Genomic DNA, 27,359 nt, shown 5'->3' on the forward strand with positions numbered 1-27,359 from the left:
ATAAAGTGCAATGGGTAATGTAGATCCAGGGACTGGGGTATATATAAAGTGCAATGGGTAATGTAGATCCAGGGACTGGGATATATATAAAGTGCAATGGGTAGTGTAGATCCAGGGACTGGGATATATATAAAGTGCAATGGGTAATGTAGATCCAGGGACTGGGGTATATATAAAGGGCAATGGGTAGTGTAGATCCAGGGACTGGGATATATATAAAGTGCAATGGGTAATGTAGATCCAGGGACTGGGATATATATAAAGTGCAATGGGTAATGTAGATCCAGGGACTGGGGTATGTATAAAGTGCAATGGGTAATGTAGATCCAGGGACTGGGGTATATATAAAGTGCAATGGGTAATGTAGATCCAGGGACTGGGATATATATAAAGTGCAATGGGTAGTGTAGATCCAGGGACTGGGGTATGTATAAAGTGCAATGGGTAATGTAGATCCAGGGACTGGGGTATATATAAAGGGCAATGGGTAATGTAGATCCAGGGACTGGGATATATATAAAGTGCAATGGGTAATGTAGATCCAGGGACTGGGGTATATATAAAGTGCAATGGGTAATGTAGATCCAGGGACTGGGGTATATATAAAGTGCAATGGGTAATGTAGATCCAGGGACTGGGATATATATAAAGGGCAATGGGTAATGTAGATCCAGGGACTGGGATATATATAAAGGGCAATGGGTAATGTAGATCCAGGGACTGGGGTATATATAAAGGGCAATGGGTAATGTAGATCCAGGGACTGAGATATATATAAAGGGCAATGGGTAATGTAGATCCAGGGACTGGGATATATATAAAGTGCAATGGGTAATGTAGATCCAGGGACTAGGGTATATATAAAGTGCAATGGGTAATGTAGATCCAGGGACTGGGATATATATAAAGGGCAATGGGTAGTGTAGATCCAGGGACTGGGGTATATATAAAGTGCAATGGGTAATGTAGATCCAGGGACTGGGATATATATAAAGGGCAATGGGTAATGTAGATCCAGGGACTAGGGTATATATAAAGTGCAATGGGTAATGTAGATCCAGGGACTGGGATATATATAAAGTGCAATGGGTAGTGTAGATCCAGGGACTGGGGTATATATAAAGTGCAATGGGTAATGTAGATCCAGGGACTGGGATATATATAAAGGGCAATGGGTAATGTAGATCCAGGGACTGGGGTATATATAAAGTGCAATGGGTAATGTAGATCCAGGGACTGGGGTATATATAAAGGGCAATGGGTAACGTAGATCCAGGGACTGGGGTATATATAAAGTGCAATGGGTAATGTAGATCGAGGGACTGGGATATATATAAAGTGCAATGGGTAATGTAGATCCAGGGACTGGGGTATATATAAAGTGCAATGGGTAGTGTAGATCCAGGGACTGGGATATATATAAAGTGCAATGGGTAATGTAGATCCAGGGACTGGGGTATATATAAAGGGCAATGGGTAATGTAGATCCAGGGACTGGGGTATATATAAAGTGCAATGGGTAGTGTAGATCCAGGGACTGGGGTATATATAAAGTGCAATGGGTAATGTAGATCCAGGGACTGGGGTATATATAAAGTGCAATGGGTAGTGTAGATCCAGGGACTGGGGTATATATAAAGGGCAATGGGTAATGTAGATCCAGGGACTGGGTTATATATAAAGTACAATGGGTAATGTAGATCCAGGGACTGGGGTATATATAAAGTGCAATGGGTAATGTAGATCCAGGGACTGGGGTATATATAAAGTGCAATGGGTAATGTAGATCGAGGGACTGGGGTATATATAAAGGGCAATGGGTAATGTAGATCCAGGGACTGGGATATATATAAAGTGCAATGGGTAATGTAGATCCAGGGACTGGGATATATATAAAGGGCAATGGGTAATGTAGATCCAGGGACTGGGATATATATAAAGTGCAATGGGTAATGTAGATCCAGGGACTGGGATATATATAAAGTGCAATGGGTAATGTAGATCGAGGGACTGAGATATATATAAAGTGCAATGGGTAATGTAGATCGAGGGACTGGGGTATATATAAAGTGCAATGGGTAATGTAGATCCAGGGACTGGGGTATATATAAAGTGCAATGGGTAGTGTAGATCCAGGGACTGGGGTATATATAAAGTGCAATGGGTAATGTAGATCCAGGGACTGGGGTATATATAAAGTGCAATGGGTAATGTAGATCGAGGGACTGGGGTATATATAAAGGGCAATGGGTAATGTAGATCCAGGGACTGGGATATATATAAAGTGCAATGGGTAATGTAGATCCAGGGACTGGGATATATATAAAGTGCAATGGGTAATGTAGATCCAGGGACTGGGATATATATAAAGTGCAATGGGTAATGTAGATCGAGGGACTGAGATATATATAAAGTGCAATGGGTAATGTAGATCGAGGGACTGAGATATATATAAAGTGCAATGGGTAATGTAGATCCAGGGACTGGGGTATATATAAAGTGCAATGGGTAATGTAGATCCAGGGACTGGGATATATATAAAGTGCAATGGGTAGTGTAGATCCAGGGACTGGGATATATATAAAGTGCAATGGGTAATGTAGATCGAGGGACTGAGATATATATAAAGTGCAATGGGTAATGTAGATCGAGGGACTGGGGTATATATAAAGGGCAATGGGTAATGTAGATCCAGGGACTGGGATATATATAAAGTGCAATGGGTAATGTAGATCCAGGGACTGGGGTATATATAAAGTGCAATGGGTAATGTAGATCCAGGGACTGGGGTATATATAAAGTGCAATGGGTAATGTAGATCCAGGGACTGGGATATATATAAAGTGCAATGGGTAGTGTAGATCCAGGGACTGGGATATATATAAAGTGCAATGGGTAATGTAGATCCAGGGACTGGGGTATATATAAAGGGCAATGGGTAGTGTAGATCCAGGGACTGGGATATATATAAAGTGCAATGGGTAATGTAGATCCAGGGACTGGGATATATATAAAGTGCAATGGGTAATGTAGATCCAGGGACTGGGGTATGTATAAAGTGCAATGGGTAATGTAGATCCAGGGACTGGGGTATATATAAAGTGCAATGGGTAATGTAGATCCAGGGACTGGGATATATATAAAGTGCAATGGGTAGTGTAGATCCAGGGACTGGGGTATGTATAAAGTGCAATGGGTAATGTAGATCCAGGGACTGGGGTATATATAAAGTGCAATGGGTAATGTAGATCCAGGGACTGGGGTATATATAAAGTGCAATGGGTAATGTAGATCCAGGGACTGGGGTATATATAAAGTGCAATGGGTAATGTAGATCCAGGGACTGGGGTATATATAAAGTGCAATGGGTAATGTAGATCCAGGGACTGGGAGATATATAAAGTGCAATGGGTAGTGTAGATCCAGGGACTGGGGTATGTATAAAGTGCAATGGGTAATGTAGATCCAGGGACTGGGGTATATATAAAGGGCAATGGGTAATGTAGATCCAGGGACTGGGATATATATAAAGTGCAATGGGTAATGTAGATCCAGGGACTGGGGTATATATAAAGTGCAATGGGTAATGTAGATCCAGGGACTGGGGTATATATAAAGTGCAATGGGTAATGTAGATCCAGGGACTGGGATATATATAAAGGGCAATGGGTAATGTAGATCCAGGGACTGGGATATATATAAAGGGCAATGGGTAATGTAGATCCAGGGACTGGGGTATATATAAAGGGCAATGGGTAATGTAGATCCAGGGACTGAGATATATATAAAGGGCAATGGGTAATGTAGATTTAGGGACTGGGATATATATAAAGTGCAATGGGTAATGTAGATCCAGGGACTAGGGTATATATAAAGTGCAATGGGTAATGTAGATCCAGGGACTGGGATATATATAAAGGGCAATGGGTAGTGTAGATCCAGGGACTGGGGTATATATAAAGTGCAATGGGTAATGTAGATCCAGGGACTGGGATATATATAAAGGGCAATGGGTAATGTAGATCCAGGGACTAGGGTATATATAAAGTGCAATGGGTAATGTAGATCCAGGGACTGGGATATATATAAAGTGCAATGGGTAGTGTAGATCCAGGGACTGGGGTATATATAAAGTGCAATGGGTAATGTAGATCCAGGGACTGGGATATATATAAAGGGCAATGGGTAATGTAGATCCAGGGACTAGGGTATATATAAAGTGCAATGGGTAGTGTAGATCCAGGGACTGGGGTATATATAAAGTGCAATGGGTAATGTAGATCCAGGGACTGGGGTATATATAAAGGGCAATGGGTAATGTAGATCCAGGGACTGGGGTATATATAAAGGGCAATGGGTAATGTAGATCCAGGGACTGGGGTATATATAAAGGGCAATGGGTAATGTAGATCCAGGGACTGCGGTATATATAAAGGGCAATGGGTAATGTAGATCCAGGGACTGGGGTATATATAAAGGGCAATGGGTAATGTAGATCCAGGGACTGGGGTATATATAAAGGGCAATGGGTAATGTAGATCCAGGGACTGCGGTATATATAAAGGGCAATGGGTAATGTAGATCCAGGGACTGGGGTATATATAAAGGGCAATGGGTAATGTAGATCCAGGGACTGGGGTATATATAAAGTGCAATGGGTAATGTAGATCCAGGGACTGGGGTATATATAAAGTGCAATGGGTAATGTAGATCCAGGGACTGGGGTATATATAAAGTGCAATGGGTAATGTAGATCCAGGGACTGGGGTATATATAAAGTGCAATGGGTAATGTAGATCCCGGGACTGGGATATATATAAAGTGCAATGGGTAATGTAGATCCAGGGACTGGGATATATATAATGGGCAATGGGTAATGTAGATCCAGGGACTGGGATATATATAAAGTGCAATGGGTAATGTAGATCCCGGGACTGGGATATATATAAAGTGCAATGGGTAATGTAGATCCAGGGACTGGGATATATATAAAGGGCAATGGGTAATGTAGATCCAGGGACTGGGATATATATAAAGTGCAATGGGTAATGTAGATCCAGGGACTGGGGTATATATAAAGTGCAATGGGTAATGTAGATCCAGGGACTGGGGTATATATAAAGTGCAATGGGTAGTGTAGGTCCAGGGACTGGGATATATATAAAGTGCAATGGGTAGTGTAGGTCCAGGGACTGGGGTATATATAAAGTGCAATGGGTAATGTAGATCCAGGGACTGGGGTATATATAAAGTGCAATGGGTAGTGTAGGTCCAGGGACTGGGATATATATAAAGTGCAATGGGTAGTGTAGGTCCAGGGACTGGGATATATATAAACTGCAATGGGTAGTGTAGGTCCAGGGACTGGGGTATATATAAAGTGCAATGGGTAATGTAGATCCAGGGACTGGGGTATATATAAAGTGCAATGGGTAGTGTAGGTCCAGGGACTGGAGTATATATAAAGTGCAATGGGTAATGTAGATCCAGGGACTGGGGTATATATAAAGTGCAATGGGTAATGTAGATCCAGGGACTGGGGTATATATAAAGTGCAATGGAAGATGGAATGGATAGCAAGATCTCCAAAAGGCACACAAAATGAAATGTGTTAGGATCCTCAAGATTAAACAAGTTTTTACGATTATATTGGAAGAAAATGGGTAGTCTTGGGTAATGTGGGCCCTTTAAAAATAGATGTGTGTAATATTGCAAATGAAATAAGGAAATGGCAGACTTATATAATTACTGTGTGTCAGTCTTCACAGTAGAGGAAGAGATAATATGCCCGACATTCCAGGGAAATTAAATTAATCAAGGTCTGGAACTCATTTCAAGTTAACATAGTGCAAGAAACAATATTATCTAAAAAATAATGGCACTAAAGACTGATAAATCCCCAGGTCCTGATGGTTTCTACCCAGAGTCTTTACGCAAGTAGGTGAGGAACTTGCAGGTGCTTTAACCATAATCTTCCAAAGGGCTCTCAATTCAGGAATTGTCCCTTTGATTGGAAAACTGCAAATGTAACTCCATTATTTAAGCGAGGTGAGAGAGAAACTTGGAAATTATAGACTGGTTAGCCCAACATCTGTTGTTGGGAAAATACTGGAATCTATAATTAAGGACAGAGTGACTGATCACTTGGAGCTGATTAGAGAGAGCCAACATAGATTTGGAACGGGCAGGTCATGTTCAACAAACCATTTGAATTTTGTGAGGAAGTAACTTAAAGCAGTAGACAGGGAAAATGTCAATGGATGTGGTTTATATAGACTCCAGAACGCATGGGATAAGGTTCCACATTATTATTCCCTGGAATATAGAAGGTTAAGGGGTGATTTGATTGATGTTTTTAGAATTTTGAATGGAATTGATAGGCTAACTGGAGAAAACCTTTTTCCAATGGTGTGGGAGTTCAGGACATGGAGGCATAATGTTAAAATCAGAGCTGGACCATTCAGGAGAGAAGTTAGGAAACACTTCTTCACACAGAGGGTGGGACAAGTGTGGAACTCTCTCCCACAAAAGGCAGTAGCTGTAGGTGCTAACTCAATTAATCATTTTAAATCTGGGATCGACAGATTTTTTTGCTAGCCAAGGGTATTAAGGGATAAGGAGCCAAGGTGGTTGATGGACTTTGGATACAGATAAGCCATGATCTCATTGAATGGTGGAAGAGGTTCTACTACGACTAGGCAGTACCTTGTGATGAGGATGATGCTCTTCACCCCAAAAAAAGATGGGCTCACAGGTGTTACAATGAATTACATCTTAAAGGGTGGAAGATGCCTGTGCGTCAATTTTTTTAATGTGTGGTGACTGTTGCACACCAGCCACCGCACGGGCTTGACAGAGCTAGGTCTTGGTCCAGTGGCAAGGGTTAACCAGGATGCCTGGAGACCAAGCTCTGTTGCGCCTCCCCTGGGCCCCAACCCCAACGCTATTAAATGCTGGGCCACGGCCCCTCCAACGGAACAAGTTCTGAACAGATGATGAATGGCCGCCTCTTGTTCTTGTGTTCCTCAAAGGCTGAAGTCATGGCCATCAATAATGGAGCGAAGAGAGTGGGTGACTCATGAGGTTGGAGTCAGGGAAACAGATTTTGGGAGGATAGGTCAGCACGGACAGGGATGATGGGCGAGTGGACTTGGTATGAGATAGGATATAGGCAGTAGAGTTTCGGATTAACTGAATTTGTAGAGCATGGAGGATGGGAAGACTGACCTGGGGAGTGATGGAGGATGGGGAGGACTGACCTGGGGAGTGATGGAGGATGGGAGGACAGACCTGGGGAGTGATGGAGGATGGGAGGACTGACCTGGGGAGTGATGGAGGATGGGAAGACTGACCTGGGAGTGATGGAGGATGGTAGGACTGACCTGGGGAGTGATGTAGGATGGTAGGACTAACCTGGGGAGTGATGGAGGATGGGAAGACTGACCTGGGGCATGATGGAGGATGGGAGGATTAACCTGGGGAGTGATGGAGGATGGGAGGACTGACCTGGGGAGTGATGGAGGATGGGAGGACTGACCTGGGAGTGATGGAGGATGGGAGGACTGACCTGGGGAGTGATGGAGGATGGGAGGACTGACCTGAGGAGTGATGGAGGATGGGAGGACTGACTTGGGGAGTGATGGAGGATGGGAGGACTGACCTGGGGAGTGATGGAGGATGGGAGGACTGACCTGAGGAGTGATGGAGGATGGGAGGACTGACCTGGGGAGTGATGGAGGATGGGAGGACTGACCTGGGGAGTGATGGAGGATGGGAGGACTGACCTGGGGAGTGATGGAGGATGGGAGGACTGACCTGGGGAGTGATGGAGGATGGGAGGACTGACCTGGGGAGTGATGGAGGATGGGAGGACTGACCTGGGGAGTGATGGAGGATGGGAAGACTGACCTGGGGAGTGATGGAGGATGGGAGGATTAACCTGGGGAGTGATGGAGGATGGGAGACTGACCTGGGGAGTGATGGAGGATGGGAGGACTGACCTGGGGAGTGATGGAGGATGGGAGGACTGACCTGGGGAGTGATGGAAGATGGGAGGACTGACCTGGGGAGTGATGGAAGATGGGAGGATTAACCTGGGGAGTGATGGAGGATGGGAAGACTGACCTGGGGAGTGATGGAGGATGGGGAGGACTGACCTGGGGAGTGATGGAGGATGGGAGGACTGACCTGGGGAGTGATGGAGGATGGGAGGACTGACATGAGGAGTGATGGAGGATGGGAGGCCGGCCAGGAGAGTATTGGAACAGTGGAATCTGAAGGTGGCATGTTTGAGCGTTTCTGTGCCAGATGAGGCAAGGTAGGCACGGAGAGGGGGAGACGAGGATGTTACGGATGTAGAAGTCGGCATTTATTGTGATGAGAGGATACGGGGTCAGTAACTGAGCTCGGGTTAAACAGGACACTGAGATTGCACACACATCTGAGACAGTGCCAGGGAAGGGGATGTATTCGGGGGTAAGGATGCGGAATTCGTGGCAGCGGTCAGAGACGATGTCTTTACCTTATAATCTACAGCCCAGATCGAGCAATATTGCTTGTGCTTACTAACGATGATCTTTGTTTTACACGCTATATGTTTGATATTGAAGTAGCTTACGACCCGGCACTAGATATGTTTAAAGGGCAGGCAGGTCGGAGGAATCTATATCTCCTTTTAAAAGCCCCAAGAATGACTAAAAATAGAAGCTGAAATGCTGGGTGGCAACACTCAGGAGAAGCAAATCCTTTCTTGTAACCGCAGGTTGTTTGTTCACCAGCATCCCGTCAGTCATAAAGGCCTACGGAGCTCAGCTGAAGGCTAGTGCAGCAATGGTGCGTTTGCGTCTCTATGACATTCTGGCTCTACTGCCTCCAAAAACCTACGAAGGTAAATGAAGTGCAATTCTTCCCGTTTTGAAGCAGTATGTTATTACAACTGTATTATATTGGGGGTGCCATCTATATGAATTAAGGAAAATAATTACATAGAGCCTACAGAAACAGGCCATTCGACCCAGCTGATCCATGCAGGTGTCTATGCTCCACACCAGCATCCTCCCATCCCTCTTCATCTCACCCTTCCACCCCTCTTCATCTCACCCTTCCACCCCTCTTCATCTCACCCTTCCACCCCTCTTCATCTCATCCTCCCACCCCTCTTCATCTCACCCTTCCACCCCTCTTCATCTCATCCTCCCACCCCTCTTCATCTCACCCTTCCACCCCTCTTCATCTCACCCTTCTATCCCTGTCTCCCTTATGTGCTTAACTCATCATCATCATAGGCGGTCCCTCGAACGAGGATGACTTGCTTCCACAAGAGTTCACAGATGTTTCAATGAAGGACCCGATATTCCAGTCCTGAACTCCAATTAAGGGGGTGGAAGATGCCTGTGTGTGGATTTTTTTAACGTGTGGTGACCGTTGCACATCAGCCACCACACAGGCTCGACAGAGCTCGGCCTTTATCCAGTGGCAAGGATTAACCAGCACAACTGGAGTCCTGCTTAACTAGCTTCCCCTTGAGAGCATCTATGCTATTCGCCTCAACTACTTTTAGTTGCGAGTTCCACATTCTCACCACTCTCTCGGTAAAGGAGTTTCTCCTGAATTCCCTATTGAATTTATTTGTGACCATCTTATATTTATAACCCCTAGGGCCCAAAATTCATCATATTACTGCCCATTTACTGCCCAGAAATGCAAATTTCATTTATAAAAATCATTTACCACCCACAACACTGAGGGCGGAAAATTCATCAGTCATTTACCACCGGCGATATTCGATACTGCCTGCCCATCGTTTAAGGCCAAAATACCGCCCAAAATGGTAATTTCCTCACTAAGATCCATTTACTGCCAAACCTAAATACCACCCTGAAAAAGCAGGTCTTACCTGATCTTACCAGATGTTAAGTGAATGGTATGGACGCCATTTTGGAAACGGGAGCATTTGACGAAAGGTTGCTTAAGATTAGTATCTAGCGACCTCAGAAACTGGAATTTATTTTTCTGTTTTGTTTTCTTTATCCAGTTTAAAGTTTATCATTCAAGGCCCTTTCACTCATAACGATGATTAAACAACTCCCTCTACACTCCCCACTCGCCGTGTCACTATGTTGAATTTACAAAATGATTCCACACTGATCATTTTCCCTTCAAGTTATTTTTACTCTGTTGCTGATTGTTGGGCTCTTGTTCTTCATCACAATGTTGAACATGGAAAACTGGCATGAATCTAATCATTGGAAGTCCTCAGAATAGAGACCGTTCGTTAGCTATAAAAAAAAATTGCGGGAAAAACAACCTCGGGGGAAAAAAAATCGCGCATGCGCAGAAGTCTGTTCTTTTCACGATCGAGAAAAAAGTCGATCTCGATCGACTACAGTGCCCGCTACCGCCCAGAAAAAAGTCACCAAATTAGCAGTCCTCGATCTTTGCGGTATGTGGGCAGTAAAAAACCTCATACTGCCGGAATACCGTCAAAAAACGGGTGGTGGCGCTCCATCATCAATTTCGAGCCCCGAGTTTTGGTCTCGCCCACAAGTGGAAATATCTTCTCTACGTCTGCTCTATAAAACCTTTCATAATTTTAAATGCCTCAATCAGGTCACCCCTCAGCCTCCAGCCCGTTCAACCTTTGGGTATAACCTCCCAGTTCTGGTGTCATCCAAGTAAATCGTATTTGCTCCTTCTCCAGTGGCTCTATATTCTCTCTATATTCTCTCTATAATATGGATACCAGAACTGCGTACAGGATTAAACTAACTAGTTTACCATCATATATGTTGCCGTATGTGGGCGTGCTGAGTTTGAATTTAACATTCTGCAAGTTAATGGCTCCCCAGTTAGCTTTGCTATCATTGATCCACTCTCTGTGCACCGTTGCTGAAAGCTAGCTGTCTGTATCTGCACAGCTGTTGCTACTATTGTAGCAGTACAGGGGAAACGTCTCAAATCCGGCGACCTCGGGATCAAGACCGTGCCGATTTTCGGATTTTTTCAGATTTCGGACAAGAAAATCAAGCGTAGGTATGCTACCGAGGCAGACAAAGTACTAATGGTGACGTGGGTCAGGTCGGGCCGGGTCGAGAGTCATTCGGCAAGGCTCGGACCGATCGCACGCCATTTTAAACATAGCGGCGAAACCGATTACTAGTCCGGCCAGCCGGTTTTTGGACAATAATTCCGGATTTTATTTTACTGAATATCAAATGGGATTTTCTCAAAAATGTCCGGTTTTAGCACATTTCTGATTTTCAGACAGCCGGATTTGAGACCATGTATCTGTCCTTCTATAATGTCTTTTGAATGTTCAATTTAGTTCAAAACCTGCTCACGCTAGGCACTTACCGATGCTGAATTGGCAGATATCGGCCTGGCTGTGTGATACGACAGCTACGTAGAAAAGACCACCATAGAATTTGCCTATGATTGTGGCTACATGACCAAATTAAATAATATGCCAACATTTCTGTCACTGTCTTGTGAAAGTCTGGAGATAATCCTTACCACTCAATTGTAATTCCTTCCTAACAGGAAGCTTCAACGCTCTGCTCAGAGAACTGGTGGCAGAATTTACGTTGACTGACAATTCTGCCAATACAACGACTTCCCTACTGCGGTCACTCTGTCACTATGATGACAGTGTCCTTCTTGGCTCCTGGCTTCAAGAAACTGACCATAAGTCAATCGAGGATCAGGTGAGTGGTGAAAGGGCCTATGTTCCAAACAGCCAGTTTTATGTTTTCTCTTATTGACCAAACCAGTTGAGCTCACAAACGTCACATTTGCTAGGAGGGCATTGATTGAATTAATGTCAACGATTGCAGCCGTTTGTTTGCTGAGGGAGAGCACGATGCAGGTGCCCACAGTGACCCTCAAGAGTAGATAAACATATAAAGATAGAAGTTGTGATAACTAGTCCAGTCTGCCGGTTTTTGGACAATAATCCCTGATTTTATTTTACTGTATATCAAATGGGATTTTCCCAAAAATGTCCGGTTTTCGGACAATTCCGATTTTCAGACAGCCGGATTTGAGACCTTGTACTTGTACTTTCTAATGTCTTTTAAATGTTCAATTTAGTTCAAAAGCGCCTATAGCGCCTTTCATGACCAACAGACGTCCCAAAGCACTTGACAACCAATGAAGTAATTTTTTGAAGTGTAGTCACTGTTGTAATGTGGGAAACGCAGCAGCCAAGTTGCGCACAGCAAGCTCCCACAAACAGCAATGTGACAGTGACCAGATAATCTATTTTTGTTATGTTGATTGAGAATTAGTATTGGCCAGAACACCGAGGATAACTTCCCCCTGCTCCTCTTCGAAATAGTACCATGGGAACTTTTACATCCACCTGAGAGAGCAGACGGGGCCTCGGTTTAACGACTCATCCGAAAGACAGCACCTCTGACAGTGCCGTCTTCAGATGAGAAGTTGTGTTGAAGTATCTGGAGTGGCACTTGAACCCATTACCTTCTGTAATGTAGGGAACGGGGCAGCCAATTTCCACACAGCAAGATCTGACAAACAGCAATGTGATCATCTGTTTTAGTTGTTCCAGCATTGGCCTGTTAGCAAGTAGCCAGTGCAGACATGAAGGGGGAGAAAGATAAAACTGGATTGTGGGTTACCTCGTGGCAATTTCCCACCACTGCTATTGGCCGGTTCAAGAGAGACCTTTCAGCCAGGGGTCTGTACATGAAGACGGAAAACTAAAAAGAGGGAAGAGAGCGCAGTGCTTTCAGCTCGAATTGGCCCCAATAGTCAGGAATTTCTCCAGAACTGTCATGCTCGGCAGGTTATATTTTCCATGGCTCTGCTTCCTGGTTATTGACAGGAAAAGCGGGAGTACTGTAAGTTGTGTGGAGTGCCCTCCGATACACTCCCAAGGAGCGCGGCTCCCTGTTGGGAAAGAAAGCTCACAAACCCTAGCGATACCAAAATAAATATCACTGTTACAGTAATGAAGTTACTGACGGGTAAGGAGGAGCTTAATCACTGACACTTTAATCCTAAATTATAGTGGGGGGATGGGGCTAGTATTTCCCAACTTTAATCTAACTCAGCTCACCCTCTTTTCCTTTTTCTCCAGTTTTTCATGACCTCTAGACTTCCCAAAGAGCTTTACAGCTAATGAAGTACTTATTTTGATGTGTAGTCACTTTTGAAGTGGTCCCTGTTGTAATGTATAGGAAACGCAGCAGCCAATTTCTGCACAGCAAGCTCCCACAAGCAACAGTGAGATCATGACCAGATAATCTGTTTTTTGTGATGTTGGTTGAGGGATAAATATTGGCCAGGGCACCAGGGAGAACTTCAAATTGTGCCATAGGATCTTTTACGCCCACAAGTCCTCAGTTTAACGTCTCATCTGAAAGGCGGCACCTCCAACAGTGCGGCACTCCCTCAGCACTGCACTGGAGTGTCAGCCTTGATTTTCTGCTCAATTTTCTGGAGTAGGGCTTGGACCCACAACCTTCTGACTCAGAGACGGAGTGTTACCACTGAGCCACAGCTGACACAATGTAGGAAGCACATCACCCACAGTAAATTACTTTGAAGAGCTACTGCTATGGAGGCAAATATAGCTGCCAATTTGCACAAGGCAAATTCCTGCCAGTAGCAGTGGAATGAATGACTAACTCATCTGTTTTTCTCAGTGATGTCGGTTGAGAGAGGAATGTCGACCTAGGCGCAGGAGAAATCCTTGTACTTCAAATAGTGCCATGGAACCTTTTATACTCAGCTGAACAGGCAGACCGGTTTAATGTTCTCACCCAAAGGATCGCAGCTCCACACAGTGCAACAGTCCCTCAATACTGCGCGAAGTGTTGGCCTAGGCTACGTGCTCAAATTCTGGAGTAGCACTTATAACCACAACCTACTGACTCACACGACGAGTGCCACCAGCTGAGCCAGGTTGGCACCGATATTGATCGCACCACATGAAAAATGAGTCACTTTTCAACAATGGTCATTATTGGGTTGAACACCAAACCGTTAATTGTACTCGTTTACCAGAGTGAATCTCTCCCTTTTTTTTAAAAGAACTATTGCTGAGATGAAATATCATAAACAAAAACATGTGTTTAAATAGTGCCTTTAATGTCGATAAATGCCCCCAGGTGCTTCAGAGGCAAAAGGAAAAAAAATGGACCCTGAGCCGGAGAAGAAGATATTAGATGGGAAAGGGATGGGATTTAAGGAATGCCTTAAAGGAGATGGAGAGGCGGAGGGAATTCCAAAGTGTGGATATTTATGATGAGTAACTATTATTTTATGTATGTTTACTGTAGTAGCTCTTAACTGTAACAATTTGTGGTAAGTCAGTGATTTCTGATCTAACCAGCAGTGTACGTGGCTCCCTCACTGACTGATGGCTCTTTTCTTTTAAAGAAAAAGCTGAGAAAACGGTTTTAAACCACATAAAGAGGTGCTGTGTGTGTGGTGTGTAAACTTGCTGAGTGATGTGGTGTCGAGACAATGTGAGTCATTGATTGGAGGGCTAAGAAGTGATGCACAAAAAGAGATGATGAGGCTTTTGAGCCTGTGACACACGACCTCTCGCCATTGTGAGGAAGAGGGGGATTAGGGAGCCCCTTGGCGAGGGGCAATCAGGTCAATCTTGTAACTGGCGTGTTCTTACTCTGAACGAAGGGTAGGTGTGGCCAGCCACATTCCTGGTTACAGGCGGGATAGAGAGGGGGTAAAAAAAGGAGGGTGGGTCGCAGTATTCATTAAAGAAACAATTACAGCTGCGAGGAGGGATGATATGTTGGAAGGATCATCAAATGAGGCCATAGGGGTTGAATTGAAGAACAAAAAAGGGGTGATCACACTGCTGGGAGTGTACTATAGACCCCCAAACTGTCAGAGGGAGATAAAAGAGCAAATATGTCGGAACATTTTTCAGAAGTACAAAAACTATAGGGCAGCAATTGGGGGTTTCAACGATCCCATTATTAACTGGGATAAAATTAGTGTGAAGTGTATAGAGGGTGCGGAATTCCTAAAATGCTTTCAGGAGAACTTTTTTAGCCAGTATGTAGCAAGCCCAACAAGGGAGGGGGTGGTTCTGGACTTAGTTTTAGGGAATGAAGCTGGGCAGGTGGAAGGGGTATCAGTGGGAGAGCATTTTGGTGCTGGTGATCATTGTTCAGTTAGATTTAGGGTAGTTATGGAAAAGGACAAGATAGACCAGGAATAAAAGTTCTCAATTGGGGGAAAGCCAGTTTTACTAAGCTGAGATGTGATTTAGCCAAAGTGGACTGGAAACAGCTACTTGAAGGTCAATCAGTGTCAGAGCAGTGGGAGACATTGAAGGAGGAGAGCCTGAGGGTTCAGAGCAATATGTTCTCTTAAAGAAAAAGGATGGGACTAACAAGGGTAGGATAAAGAAAAAAAGGGAGGCTTATTACCGATACCAAAGGCTCAATACTGCAGGAGTATAGAAAGTGCAGGGGTGAAATTAAACAGGAAATTAGGAAAGCAAAGAGAGAGCATGAAATATTTTTGGCAAGTAAAATCAAGCAAAACCCAAAGATGTTTTATAAATATATTAAGAGCAAGAGGCTAACTAAAGAAAGAGTAAGGCCTATTAGAGACCATGAGGGTAATCTGTATATGGAGGCGGAAGATGTGGGTATGGTTCTTAATGAATACTTTGCGTCTGTTTTTACAAAAGAGAGGGGCGATGCAGACATTGCAATCAGGGAGGAGTGTGAAATATTAGGTGAAATATACATTGTGAGAGAGGAAGTATTAAGGGGTTTTGCAGCTTTGAAAGTGAATAAATCCCCAGGCCTGGATGAGATGTATTCCAGGCTGTTAAGAGAAGCAAAAGAGGAAATAGCAGAGGCTCTGACCATCATTTTCCAATCCTCTCTGGCTACAGGTGCGGTGCCAGAGGACTGGGCGTCTGCTAACATTGTACCTTTGTTTAAAAAGGGAGAAATGGATAGACCAAGTAATTACAGGCCAGTCAGCCTAACCTCGGTGGTGGGAAATTATTGGAAAAGATTCTGAGGGAGAGGATAAATCTTCATTTAGAAAGACACAGATTAATCAAGGACAGTCAGCATGGATTTGTTAAGGGAAAGTCGTGTCTGACTGACATGATTGAATTTTTTGAGGAGGTAACAAGGAGGGTTGATGTTGTGAGTTTGATGTAGTCTATATGGATTTTAGAAAGGCTTTTGATAAGGTCCCACATGGCAGACTGGTCAAGAAAGTAAAAGCCCATGGGATCCAGGGCAAAGTGGCAAGTTGGATCCAAAATTGGCTCAGAGGCAGGAAGCAAAGGGCAATGGTTGATGGGTGTTTTTGTGACTGGATGGCTGTATCCAGTGGGGTTCTGCAGTGCTCAGAGCTGGGTGCCTTGCTTTTTGTGGTATATATTTCAATTATTTAGACTTGAATGTAGGGGGTACGATTAACAAGTTTGCAGATGATACTAAAATTGGCCGTGTGTTGTAATGAAGAAGAAAGCTGTAGACTGCAGGGAGATATCAATGAACTGGTCATGTGGGAAAATGGAATTCAATCCAGAGAAGTGTGAGGTGATGTATTTGGGGAGGGCTAACAAGGAAAGGGAATACACATTAAATGGTAGGACACTGAGAAGTGTAGAGGAACAGAGGGACCTTGGAGTGCAGGTCCACAGATCCCTGAAGGTAGCAGGTCAGGGAGATAAGGTGGTTAAGAAGGCACACGGAATGCTTGCCTTTATTAGTTGAGGCATAGCATACAAGAGCAGGGAGGGGAGGTTATGCTTGAACTTTATAAACACAAGTTAGGCCACAGCTAGAGTACTGTGTGCAGTTCTGGTCACCACATTACAGGAAAGATGTGATTGCACTAGAGAGAGCACAGAGGAGATTTAGGAGGATGTTGCCTGGACTGGAGAATTTTAGCTTTGAGGAAAGATTGGATAGGCTGGGTTTGTTTCCTTTGGAACAGAGGAGGCTGCAGGGAGATTTTATTGAGGTGTATAAAATTATGAGGGGCCTAGATAGGTTAGGAAGGACCTATTTCCCTAACAACCAGGGGGCATAGATTTAAAGTAATTGCGGGGAGGTTTAAGGGGATTTGAGGGGAAATTTCTTCACCCAGAGAGTGGTGGGGGTCTGGAACTCACTGCTTGAAAGGGTGGTAGAGGCAGAAACCCTCACCACATTTAAAAAGTACCTGGGTGTGCATTTGAAGTGTTGTAACCTACAGGGCTATGGACCAAGAGCTGGAAAGTGGGATTAGACTTGATAGCTCTTGGTCGGCTGGAGCGGACACGATGGGCCAAAATGGCCTCCTTCCGTGTTGTAAACTTCTATGATTCTAGGACACTAGGAATTCATTTGAACCTGCCTCCGTCCCCCCTTCTTACCTTCTTTTGGTCACATAAATGTCTTTAATTTCTTCTCTCTCATTCTGCCTCCTGTGGCCTTATATCACTGTGGTGCTAATATCACTCCTACCATTTAACCATCACCATCAAGCACTTTACAGATCACTTCTCTTTCTCCTTTCTTGTGCATATATGTGCTCTTACCCCACACCCACACCCATTCCCATATTCTTTTCCTTTTTACACCATTACAACAGTGACTACACTCCAAAAGTACTTAATTAGCTGTAAAGTGCTTTGAGATAGCTGGTGATCGTGAAAGGCACTATATAAATCCAAGTCTTTCTGTCTTGTCTGTCTCTCGCCCTCTGTCTCTCGCCCTCTGTCTCTCGCCTTTTCTCTTTTTCGCGCTCTCGCCCTCTTTCTCTCTCTAATGCTGTCCATCTGTAATGTCCCCAGTTCTGATGAGGGATCCACACCTGAAATATCAGCTTGTCCGTTCTCTCCACAGTTGCTGCCTGACCTGCTCTGATGTTGGCAGCACTTTCAGTGAACTTTCAGTCTGAGGCAGTGCAGATAGCGCCACCTCCCCCCCCACCCCCCACCCCCACCCAACCTCTGTCCGAGGGCAGAGGGTGATTGCCACACCTCTGAGTAGATAAAGAGTTGATTCACTGGCAGTCTGTAGCAGATTACCACACCGACTGAAGCATCATTCAATATAATCATTGAGGCAGATTTATTGAGTCTAAAGTGTTGTGTCTGAACAATAATAAACCCTTCGAGGAACTTGAAAGAAGGGTTACTGCACTTTGTGATTTATGAAGAGCCCATGGGTTATCATTTCTGGAATGGTCAAGCAGCTCAAGGGAACATTATTTTAGGATTAGAAGTATTTCTTTGTGAGAATGTGGAGCACACTGTCCCAGGAAGCTTTTGATGTGGGATAAATTGAGGTGTTTCAAAAGGAACATAAGAACAGTAGGAAGCCATTCAGCTCATCGAGCCGATTCTGCCGTTCAATTAGATCCTGATTGACCCGTATCTTAACTCCATCTACCCGCCTTGGTTCTGTAATCCATAATACCCTTGGCTAGCAAAAATCTATCTATCTCCGTTTTGAAATTTTCAATTGACCCCCAGCCTCGAGAGCTTTTTGAGGGAGAGAGTTCCAGATTTCCAATACCCTTTGTGTGAAGAAGTGCTTCCTGACATCACCCCCTAGCTATAATAGCTTGTTCTGGATTCCCCCACCAGAGGAGATGGGTGCCTTTTTTGTGAAGTACAGGATACGAAGAGTGGACAGAAAATTGTGTTTGAAACAATAATTAAATCAGCTATTGCTAACAAAATGGCAGAGAAGGCTCAATGGGCCAAGTGACCTACTCCGTTATAGGTTCCAGTGAAAAAGTGAAAATATTCTATCCCTGCCAAGCAATTTCATTTTGAAGACGGCTAGTCCCATGTGCTGGTCTGTTTTAATAGCTGTTGAAGTGGAGGACACAATCTACAGTTATTGTGGTGTATTGTGCAATACAAATTAATGTTAGATGCTTGGTGTGAGGAGATGTGGCAGAAAAGTTGTTCGAAGGGCTAGAATTGGAAGTAAATTATTGAGAATCTGGCTCAATTCCTTTTGCAAAGGAAAAGAAAGATAGCCTTGCATTCCTGTAGCATCTCTCACGACCTTAGGTTATCCCAAAGCTATCTAAAGCCAATGAAATAGATTTTGAAATAAAAACAGAAAATTGCTGGAACTACTTGGCAGATCAGGCAGCATCTGTGGAGAGAGAGAAACAGAGTTAACGTTTCAATGTACAACATACTCCATGCTCCATATATTTTGAAGTATAGTAATTGATGTCATGTAGGAAATGCGGCAGCCAATATGGGCACAGCAAGCTCCCACAAAACAGCAATGTGATTGTTGTGTATCTGTAAAGCATGCACTCCCATTTCCGCCACCAGGGAGTGCAAAGTCCCAAGGGATCCCAGCATCCCTTGGGAGCACTGTATATAAGCCAGCCCCTAAGGCCTGTTCCTCACTCTGGAGTGTCTTAATAAAGATTGAGGTCACTGTTACTTTAACCTCCCTGTGTGCAGTCTCATCTTTGTCAGGAATACAACAACTGGCGACAAGTATACGAATCCAACGCAAAGATGTAGCAAACAGTGGGCATCCTGGAGAAGTTCTCGGAGGGTGAGGACTGGGAAGCCTATGTCGAACGGCTGGACCAGTACTTTGTAGCTAACGAGCTGGACGGAGAAGGAAGCGCTGCAAAAAGGAGAGCGGTCCTCCTCACAGTCTGCGGGGCACCAACCTACAGCCTCATGAAGAATCTTCTGGCTCCGGTGAAACCCACAGATAAGTCGTATGAGGAGCTGTGTACACTGGTTCGGGAGCATCTTAACCCGAGGGAGAGCGTGCTGATGGCGAGGTATCGGTTCTACACGTGCCCGCGATCTGAAGGTCAGGAAGTGGCGACTTGCAGGACAATGTGAGTTTGATGGCTACCTGGAGCAAATGCTCAGAGACTTTTTTCTACTGGGCATTGGCTACGAGACCATCCTACGAAAACTTTTGACTGTAGAGACACTGATCCTCAGTAAAGCCATTGCGATAGCACAGGTGTTTATGTCCACCAGTGATAACACCAAACAAATCTCTCAGCACACAAGTGCTAGCAATGTTCATAAATTAACTGGAACTGTGTTTGCGAGCAGAAATGTACAGGGCAGAAACCACGAGTCTGCAACCGCCAGCAGGCCTCAGGTGACCCAGATGACTCAGATTCCGCAACAAAGGATGAATGCAAGGCAATTCACACCTTGTTGGCATTGTGGAGACTTCCATTCAGCCTATTCATGCCGCTTCAAAGGGTATGTTTGCAAGAGCTGTGGAACAATGGGGCATCTCCAACGAGCTTGCAAACGAGCTGCAAGCTCTGCAAAACCTGCTAACCACCACATGGCAGAGGAAGATCGGTCCATGGTGGATCAAAGCAATTTCGAGCCTCAGAGAGAGGAGGCAGATGCTGAAGTACACGGGGTGCACACATTTTCGATGAAATGTTCACCTATAATGCTAAATGTAAAATTGAATGGTTTACCCGTAACCATGAAACTGGACACTGGCGCTAGCCAATCCATCATGAGTAAAAAGATGTTTGAGTGACTGTGGTGCAACAAGGCACTCAGACCAGCCCTGAGCCCCATCCACACAAAACTGAGAACGTACACTAAAGAGCTTATCACTGTCCTGGGCAGCGCCATGGTCAAGGTCACCTACGAGGGCACGGTGCACGAACTGCCACTCTGGATTGTCCCGGGCGATGGCCCCACACTGCTTGGAAGGAGCTGGCTGGGCAAAATCCGCTGGAACTGGGATGACATCCGAGAGCTATCACATGTCGATGAGGCCTCATGTATCCAGGTTCTCAACAAATTTCCTTCCCTTTTTGAGCCTGGCATTGGAAACTTTTCCGGGGTGAAGGTGCGGATCCACTTGGTCCCAGATGCACGATCCATTCACCACAAGACCGAGCGGTACCTCACATGATGAGGGAGAGAGTGGAAATCGAGCTGGACAGGCTGCAACGTGAGGGCATCATCTCCCCAGTGGAATTCAGCGAGTGGGCCAGCCCGATTGTTCCAGTACTCAAAAGTGATGGCACGCTCAGGATTTGCGGCGATTATAAAGTAACTATTAATCGTTTCTCGCTACAGGACCAATACCCGTTACCTAAGGCAGAGGACCTATTTGCAATGCTGGCAGGAAGCAAGTCGTTCACCAAGCTCGACCTGACTTTGGCCTACAATACGCAGGAGCTGGAGGAGTCTTCGAAGGGCCTCACCTACATCAACACGCACAAAGGACTGTTCATCTACAACAGGTGCCCATTTGGAATTCGGTCGGCTGCAGCGATCTTCCAAAGAAACATGGAGAGCCTACTCAAGTCGGTACCACACACGGTGGTCTTTCAGGACGACATACTGGTCACGGGTCGGGACACCGTCGAGCACCTACAAAACCTGGAGGAGGTCCTCCAGCGACTGAATCGCGTAGGGCTGCGGCTGAAGAGGTCGAAATGCGTCCTTCATGGCAACAGAAGTGGCGTTTTTGGGGAGAAAGATCGCGGCGGACGGCATTCGGCCCACAGACGTCAAGACAGAGGCTATCAGGAACGCGCCCAGGCCACAGAACATCAAGGAGCTGTGGTCGTTCCTGGGACTTCTCAACTATTTTGGTACCTTCCTACTGGAATTAAGCACCCTCTTAGAGCCCCTCCATGTGTTATTGCGTAAAGGTGAGAACTGGGTATGGGGAAAAAAACCAAGTAATTGCTTTTGAGAAAGCCAGAAACATTTTATGCTCCAACAAGGTGCTTGTATTGTATAACCCGCGTAAAAGACTTGTGCTAGCATGTGATGCGTCGTCGTATGGAGTCGGGTGTGTATTACAACAAGCTAACGTTGCGGGGAAGTTGCAACCTGTCGCCTATGCCTCCAGGAGCTTGTCTAAGGCCGAGAGTGCCTGCAGCATGAGTGAGAAAGAGGCATTAGCGTGTGTGTTCGGGGTAAAGAAAATGCATTAGTACCTTTTTGGCCTCAAATTTGAGCTGGAAACCGATCACAAGCCCCTCATATCCCTGTTCGCTGAAAACAAGAGCATAAATACTAATGCCTCAGCCCGCGTACAAAGTTGGACACTCGCACTATCAGCGTATAACTATACCATCCGCCACAGGCCAGGCACCGAGAACTGTGCGGATGCTCTCAGTCGGCTACCATTGCCCACCACGGGGGTGGAAATGGCGCAGCCTGCAAACTTGTTGATGGTGGCGCAGCCCGCAGACTTGTTGATGGTCATGGAAGCATTTGGAAATGATAAATCACCTGTCACGGCCCACCAGATTAAGACTTGGACCAGCCAAGATCCTCTGCTGTCTCTAGTAAAAAACTGTGTACTGCATGGGAGCTGGGCCAGCATCCCTGTTGAAATGCAAGATCTAATCAAGCCGTTCCAGCAGCGAAAGGACGAGCTATCCATTCAGGCAGACTGCCTGTTGTGAGGTAACCGCGTAGTGCTACCCAAAAAGGGCAAGGAGACGTTCATCTCGGATCTCCACAGCACACACCCGGGTATAGTAATAATGAAAGCGATAGCCAGATCCTAGGTGACCCGGTATTGATTCTGACTTAGAGTCCTGTGTACGGCAATGCAGCATATGTGCTCAGTTGAGCAAAGCATCCAGAGAGGCACCAATAAGTTTGTGGTCCTGGCCCTCCAGACCATGGTCGAGGATCCATGTCGATTATGGGGCCCGTTTCTCAGTAAAATGTTCCTGGTGGTGGTGGATGCTTTTTCAAAATGGATTGAATGTGAAATAATGTCGGGAAGCACCACCACCGCCACCATTGAAAGCCTGAGGGCCATGTGTGCCACCCACGGCCTGCCTGACATACTGGTCAGTGACAACGGGCCATGATTCACCAGTGCCGAATTTAAAGAATTCATGACCCGCAATGGGATCAAACATGTCACCTCGGCCCTGTTTAAACCAGCCTTCAATGGGCAGGCAGAGCGGGCAGTACAAACCATCAAACAGAGCCTTAAACGAGTCACAGAAGGCTCACTCCAAACCCACCTGTCACGAGTACTGCTCGGCTAACGCACGAGACCCCACTCGCTCACAGGGGTGCCCCTGGCTGAGCTACTCATGAAAAGGACACTTAAAACCAGACTCTCGCTGGTTCACCCCAACCTGCATGACCAGGTAGAGAGCAGGCGGCAGCAACAAAATGTAAACGTTGGTCGCACCACTGTGTCACGGGAAATTGATCTGAACGACCCTGTGTATGTGCTAAACTATGGACATGGTCCCAAGTGGATTGCGGGCATGGTGATAGCTAAAGAAGGGAGTAGGGTGTTTGTAGTCAAACTAGACAATGGACAAATTTGCAGAAAGCACCTGGACCAAACGAGGCTGCAGTTCACAGACCGCCCTGAACAACCCACAGCAGACACCACCTTTTTCGAGCCCACAACACACACCCAAAGGATCAATGACACCACCCCGGACCAGGAAATTGAACCCATCATGCCCAACAGCCCAGCAAGGCCAGGCTCACCCAGCAGCCCTGCAGGGCCAACAACACGCCAGCCCAGCGAGGGCACAGCCAACACACCAGAACAGACATTTGTACCGAGGCGGTCCACCAGGGAAAGAAAGGCTCCCGACCGCCTCACCTTGTAAATAGTTTTCACTTTGACTTTGTGGGGGGAGTGATGTTGTGTATCTGTAAAGCATTCACTCCCATGTTCCACCACCAGGGAGTGCATCCCCTGAAGTCCCAAGGGATCCCGGCATCCCTTGGGAGCACTGTATCTCAGCCTGTTGCTCACTCTGGAGTGTCTTAATAAAGACTGAGGTCACTGTTACTTTAACCTCCCTGTGTGCAGTCTCATCTGTGTCAGGAACACAACAGTGATAATGACCAGATAATCTGTTTTCGTGATGTGTGTTGAGGAATAAATAGTGGGCAGGATACTGGGGAGAACTCTGCAGTTTGTCTTCAAAATAGTGTCGTGGATCTTTTATGTCCACCCGAGAGGGCAGACGGGGCCTCGGTTTCATGTCTCCTGCGAAAGACAGATTCTTTGTACCCCTGATGCGGCTGATTTAAGGTCGGGGTCTTGTGCATTTAACTTTAGCTTTAGTTCCCACGTTACTACTATGTGGTTCGAAGTGTTTTGTTTGGGAGTATGTTGTATAAAGTGTTGGCCCAACCAATTCCTCAGGTGCATCAGCATTTCCTGGCCCTCCTGTTGTGGCAATAGATAGCTGGTCCAACCAAACTACTGCCACAGTCCTCGTTCTCAGTGCTGTGACTTTGAGAACTGTGCAGCTTGCTGTCGGAGCTCAGCACAGGTATGTCCAGTTGGATGTGAAGGAGCGATGGCCATGGTGCTCCAAATGGTGTACAGGTGCGGCCAGAGCTGCTTCAAGTCCCCAGGATTGTAAGAAATTTCAACATTTCTCCTCGTGTCATGGCAGGGCAGTACAGTCTCCATATATCAGTCTTGGATGTGTCAAAAATATCGACACACCAAAAGTTTTCACGTGGTCCTAGCCCCAGGCAACAATTGGATTGAATTGTAATACCACTGGGAAATCTTCATACAATCAAGCATATTTTGGCTGCACTGTCTATTGCATGCTTTGCTGACACATCGCAGACAAGCCGAGGATGACTCCTCATTCATAGGATTACATAGGATATACGGCACAGAAACAGACCATTCGGCCCAACCAGTCCACGCCAACGTTTATGCTCCACCCTTTCCTCCTCCTGTCTTTCCTCATCTAACTCATAACCCTCTATTCCCTTCTCCCTCATATGCTTATCTAGCTTTTACTTAAATGCATCGATACTATTTGCTTCAACCCCTCCCTGTGGTAGCAAGTTCCAAATTCTCACCACTCTTTGAATTCCCTATTGGATTTCTTGGTGACTATCTTATATTGATGGCCTCTAGTTATGCTCTTCCCCAAAGTGGAAACACTCTCTCTGTATCCACTCTTATCAAAACCTTTCATCATTTTAAAGACCTCGATTGGGTCAGCCTTCTTTTTTCAAAAGAAAAGAGCCCAGCCTGTTCATTCTTTCTGGATCTGTATACCCTCGCTTTTCTTGTATCAATCTTGTAAATCTTTTTGCACCCTCTCCAGTGTCTCCATATCCTTTTTATAACATGGCGATGCTCTACAAGCTGACCTTGTTTCACTTGGTTTGTTCGAACCCTCACGGCTGTCAGCAGTGTGAACGTGACTTGAATGAGGACTGGTGTGTGAATGTGACTTGTGCCTGATCTGAATGAGGGCTGGTGTGTCAATGTGACTTGTGTCTGATCTGAATGAGGGCTGGTGTGTGAATGTGACTTGTACCTGATCTGAATGAGGGCTGGTGTGAATGTGACTTGTGTCTGATCTGAATGAGGACTAGTGTGTGAATGTGACTTGTGTCTGATCTGAATGAGGGTTGGTGTGAATGTGACTTGTGTCTGATCTGAATGAGGGCTGGTGTGTGAATGTGACTTGTGTCTGATCTTGAATGAGGGCTGGTGTGTGAATGTGACTTGTGCCTGATCTGAATGAGGGCTGGTGTGAATGTGACTTGTGTCTGATCTGAATGAGGACTGGTGTGAATGTGACTTGTGTCTGATCTGAATGAGGGCTGGTGTGTGAATGTGACTTGTGTCTGATCTGAATGAGGACTGGTGTGTGAATGTGACTTGTGTCTGATCTGAATGAGGGCTGGTGTGTGAATGTGACTTGTGTCTGATTTGAATGAGGACTGGTGTGTGAATGTGACTTGTGTCTGATCTGAATGAGGGCTGGTGTGTGAATGTGACTTGTGTCTGATTTGAATGAGGACTGGTGTGTGAATGTGACTTGTGTCTGATCTGAATGAGGGCTGGTGTGTGAATGTGACTTGTGTCTGATCTGAATGAGGGCTGGTGTGTGAATGTGACTTGTGTCTGATCTGAATGAGGGCTGGTGTGTGAATGTGACTTGTGTCTGATCTGAATGAGGACTGGTGTGTGAATGTGACTTGTGTCTGATCTGAATGAGGGCTGGTGTGTGAATGTGACTTGTGTCTGATCTGAATGAGGACTGGTGTGTGAATGTGACTTGTGCCTGATCTGAATGAGGGCTGGTGTGAATGTGACTTGTGCCTGATCTGAATGAGGACTGGTGTGTGAATGTGACTTGTGTCTGATCTGAATGAGGGCTGGTGTGTGAATGTGACTTGTGTCTGATCTGAATGAGGACTGGTGTGTGAATGTGACTTGTGTCTGATCTGAATGAGGACTGGTGTGTGAATGTGACTTGTGTCTGATTTGAATGAGGGCTGGTGTGAATTTGACTTGTGCCTGATCTGAATGAGGACTGGTGTGAATGTGACTTGTGTCTGATCTGAATGAGGGCTGATGTGTGAATGTGACTTGTGTCTGATCTGAATGAGGGCTGGTGTGTGAATGTGACTTGTGTCTGATCTAAATGAGGGCTGGTGTGTGAATGTGACTTGTGTCTGATCTGAATGAGGGTTGGTGTGAATGTGACTTGTGACTGATCTGAATGAGGGTTGGTGTGTGAATGTGACTTGTGACTGATCTGAATGAGGGTTGGTGTGTGAATGTGACTTGTGTCTGATCTGAATGAGGGCTGGTGTGTGAATGTGACTTGTGCCTGATCTGAATGAGGGTTGGTGTGTGAATGTGACTTGTGTCTGATCTGAATGAGGGCTGGTGTGTGAATGTGACTTGTGTCTGATCTGAATGAGGGCTGGTGTGTGAATGTGACTTGTGTCTGATCTGAATGAGGACTGGTGTGTGAATGTGACTTGTGACTGATCTGAATGAGGGTTGGTGTGTGAATGTGACTTGTGTCTGATCTGAATGAGGGCTGGTGTGTGAATGTGACTTGTGTCTGATCTGAATGAGGGTTGGTGTGAATGTGACTTGTGCCTGATCTGAATGAGGGCTGTTGTGAATTTGACTTGTGCCTGATCTGAATGAGGACTGGTGTGTGAATGTGACTTGTGCCTGATCTGAATGAGGGCTGGTGTGAATGTGACTTGTGCCTGATCTGAATCAGGGCTGGTGTGAATGTGACTTGTGCCTGATCTGAATGAGGACTGGTGTGTGAATGTGACTTGTGCCTGATCTGAATGAGGGCTGGTGTGAATGTGACTTGTGACTGATCTGAATGAGGACTGGTGTGAATGTGACTTATGACTGATCTGAATGAGGACTGGTGTGTGAATGTGACTTGTGTCTGATCTGAATGAGGGCTGGTGTGTGAATGTGACTTGTGACTGATCTGAATGAGGGCTGGTGTGTGAATGTGACTTGTGTCTGATCTGAATGAGGGCTGGTGTGTGAATGTGACTTGTGCCTGATCTGAATGAGGAATGGTGTGTGAATGTGACTTGTGCCTGATCTGAATGA

At 45.6% G+C, this 27,359-nt stretch overlaps 1 protein-coding gene across 2 annotated transcripts in view; it reads left to right on the forward strand.

The window, feature by feature from the left end:
- The window catches only part of heatr5b (HEAT repeat containing 5B), a 162,877-nt gene that overhangs the window by 47,915 nt on the left and 87,603 nt on the right, over positions 1-27,359 (forward strand). For both annotated transcript variants that reach the window (XM_070874109.1, XM_070874110.1), the window contains exons 13-14: positions 8,778-8,887; positions 11,539-11,702. In XM_070874109.1, the coding sequence (XP_070730210.1) occupies positions 8,778-8,887; positions 11,539-11,702 (274 nt within the window). The remainder of the gene's footprint in view (positions 1-8,777; positions 8,888-11,538; positions 11,703-27,359) is intronic.

This window comes from Pristiophorus japonicus, unplaced genomic scaffold (assembly GCF_044704955.1).
Source record: "Pristiophorus japonicus isolate sPriJap1 unplaced genomic scaffold, sPriJap1.hap1 HAP1_SCAFFOLD_679, whole genome shotgun sequence".
In the NCBI taxonomy this organism is placed as follows: Eukaryota; Metazoa; Chordata; class Chondrichthyes; family Pristiophoridae; genus Pristiophorus; species Pristiophorus japonicus.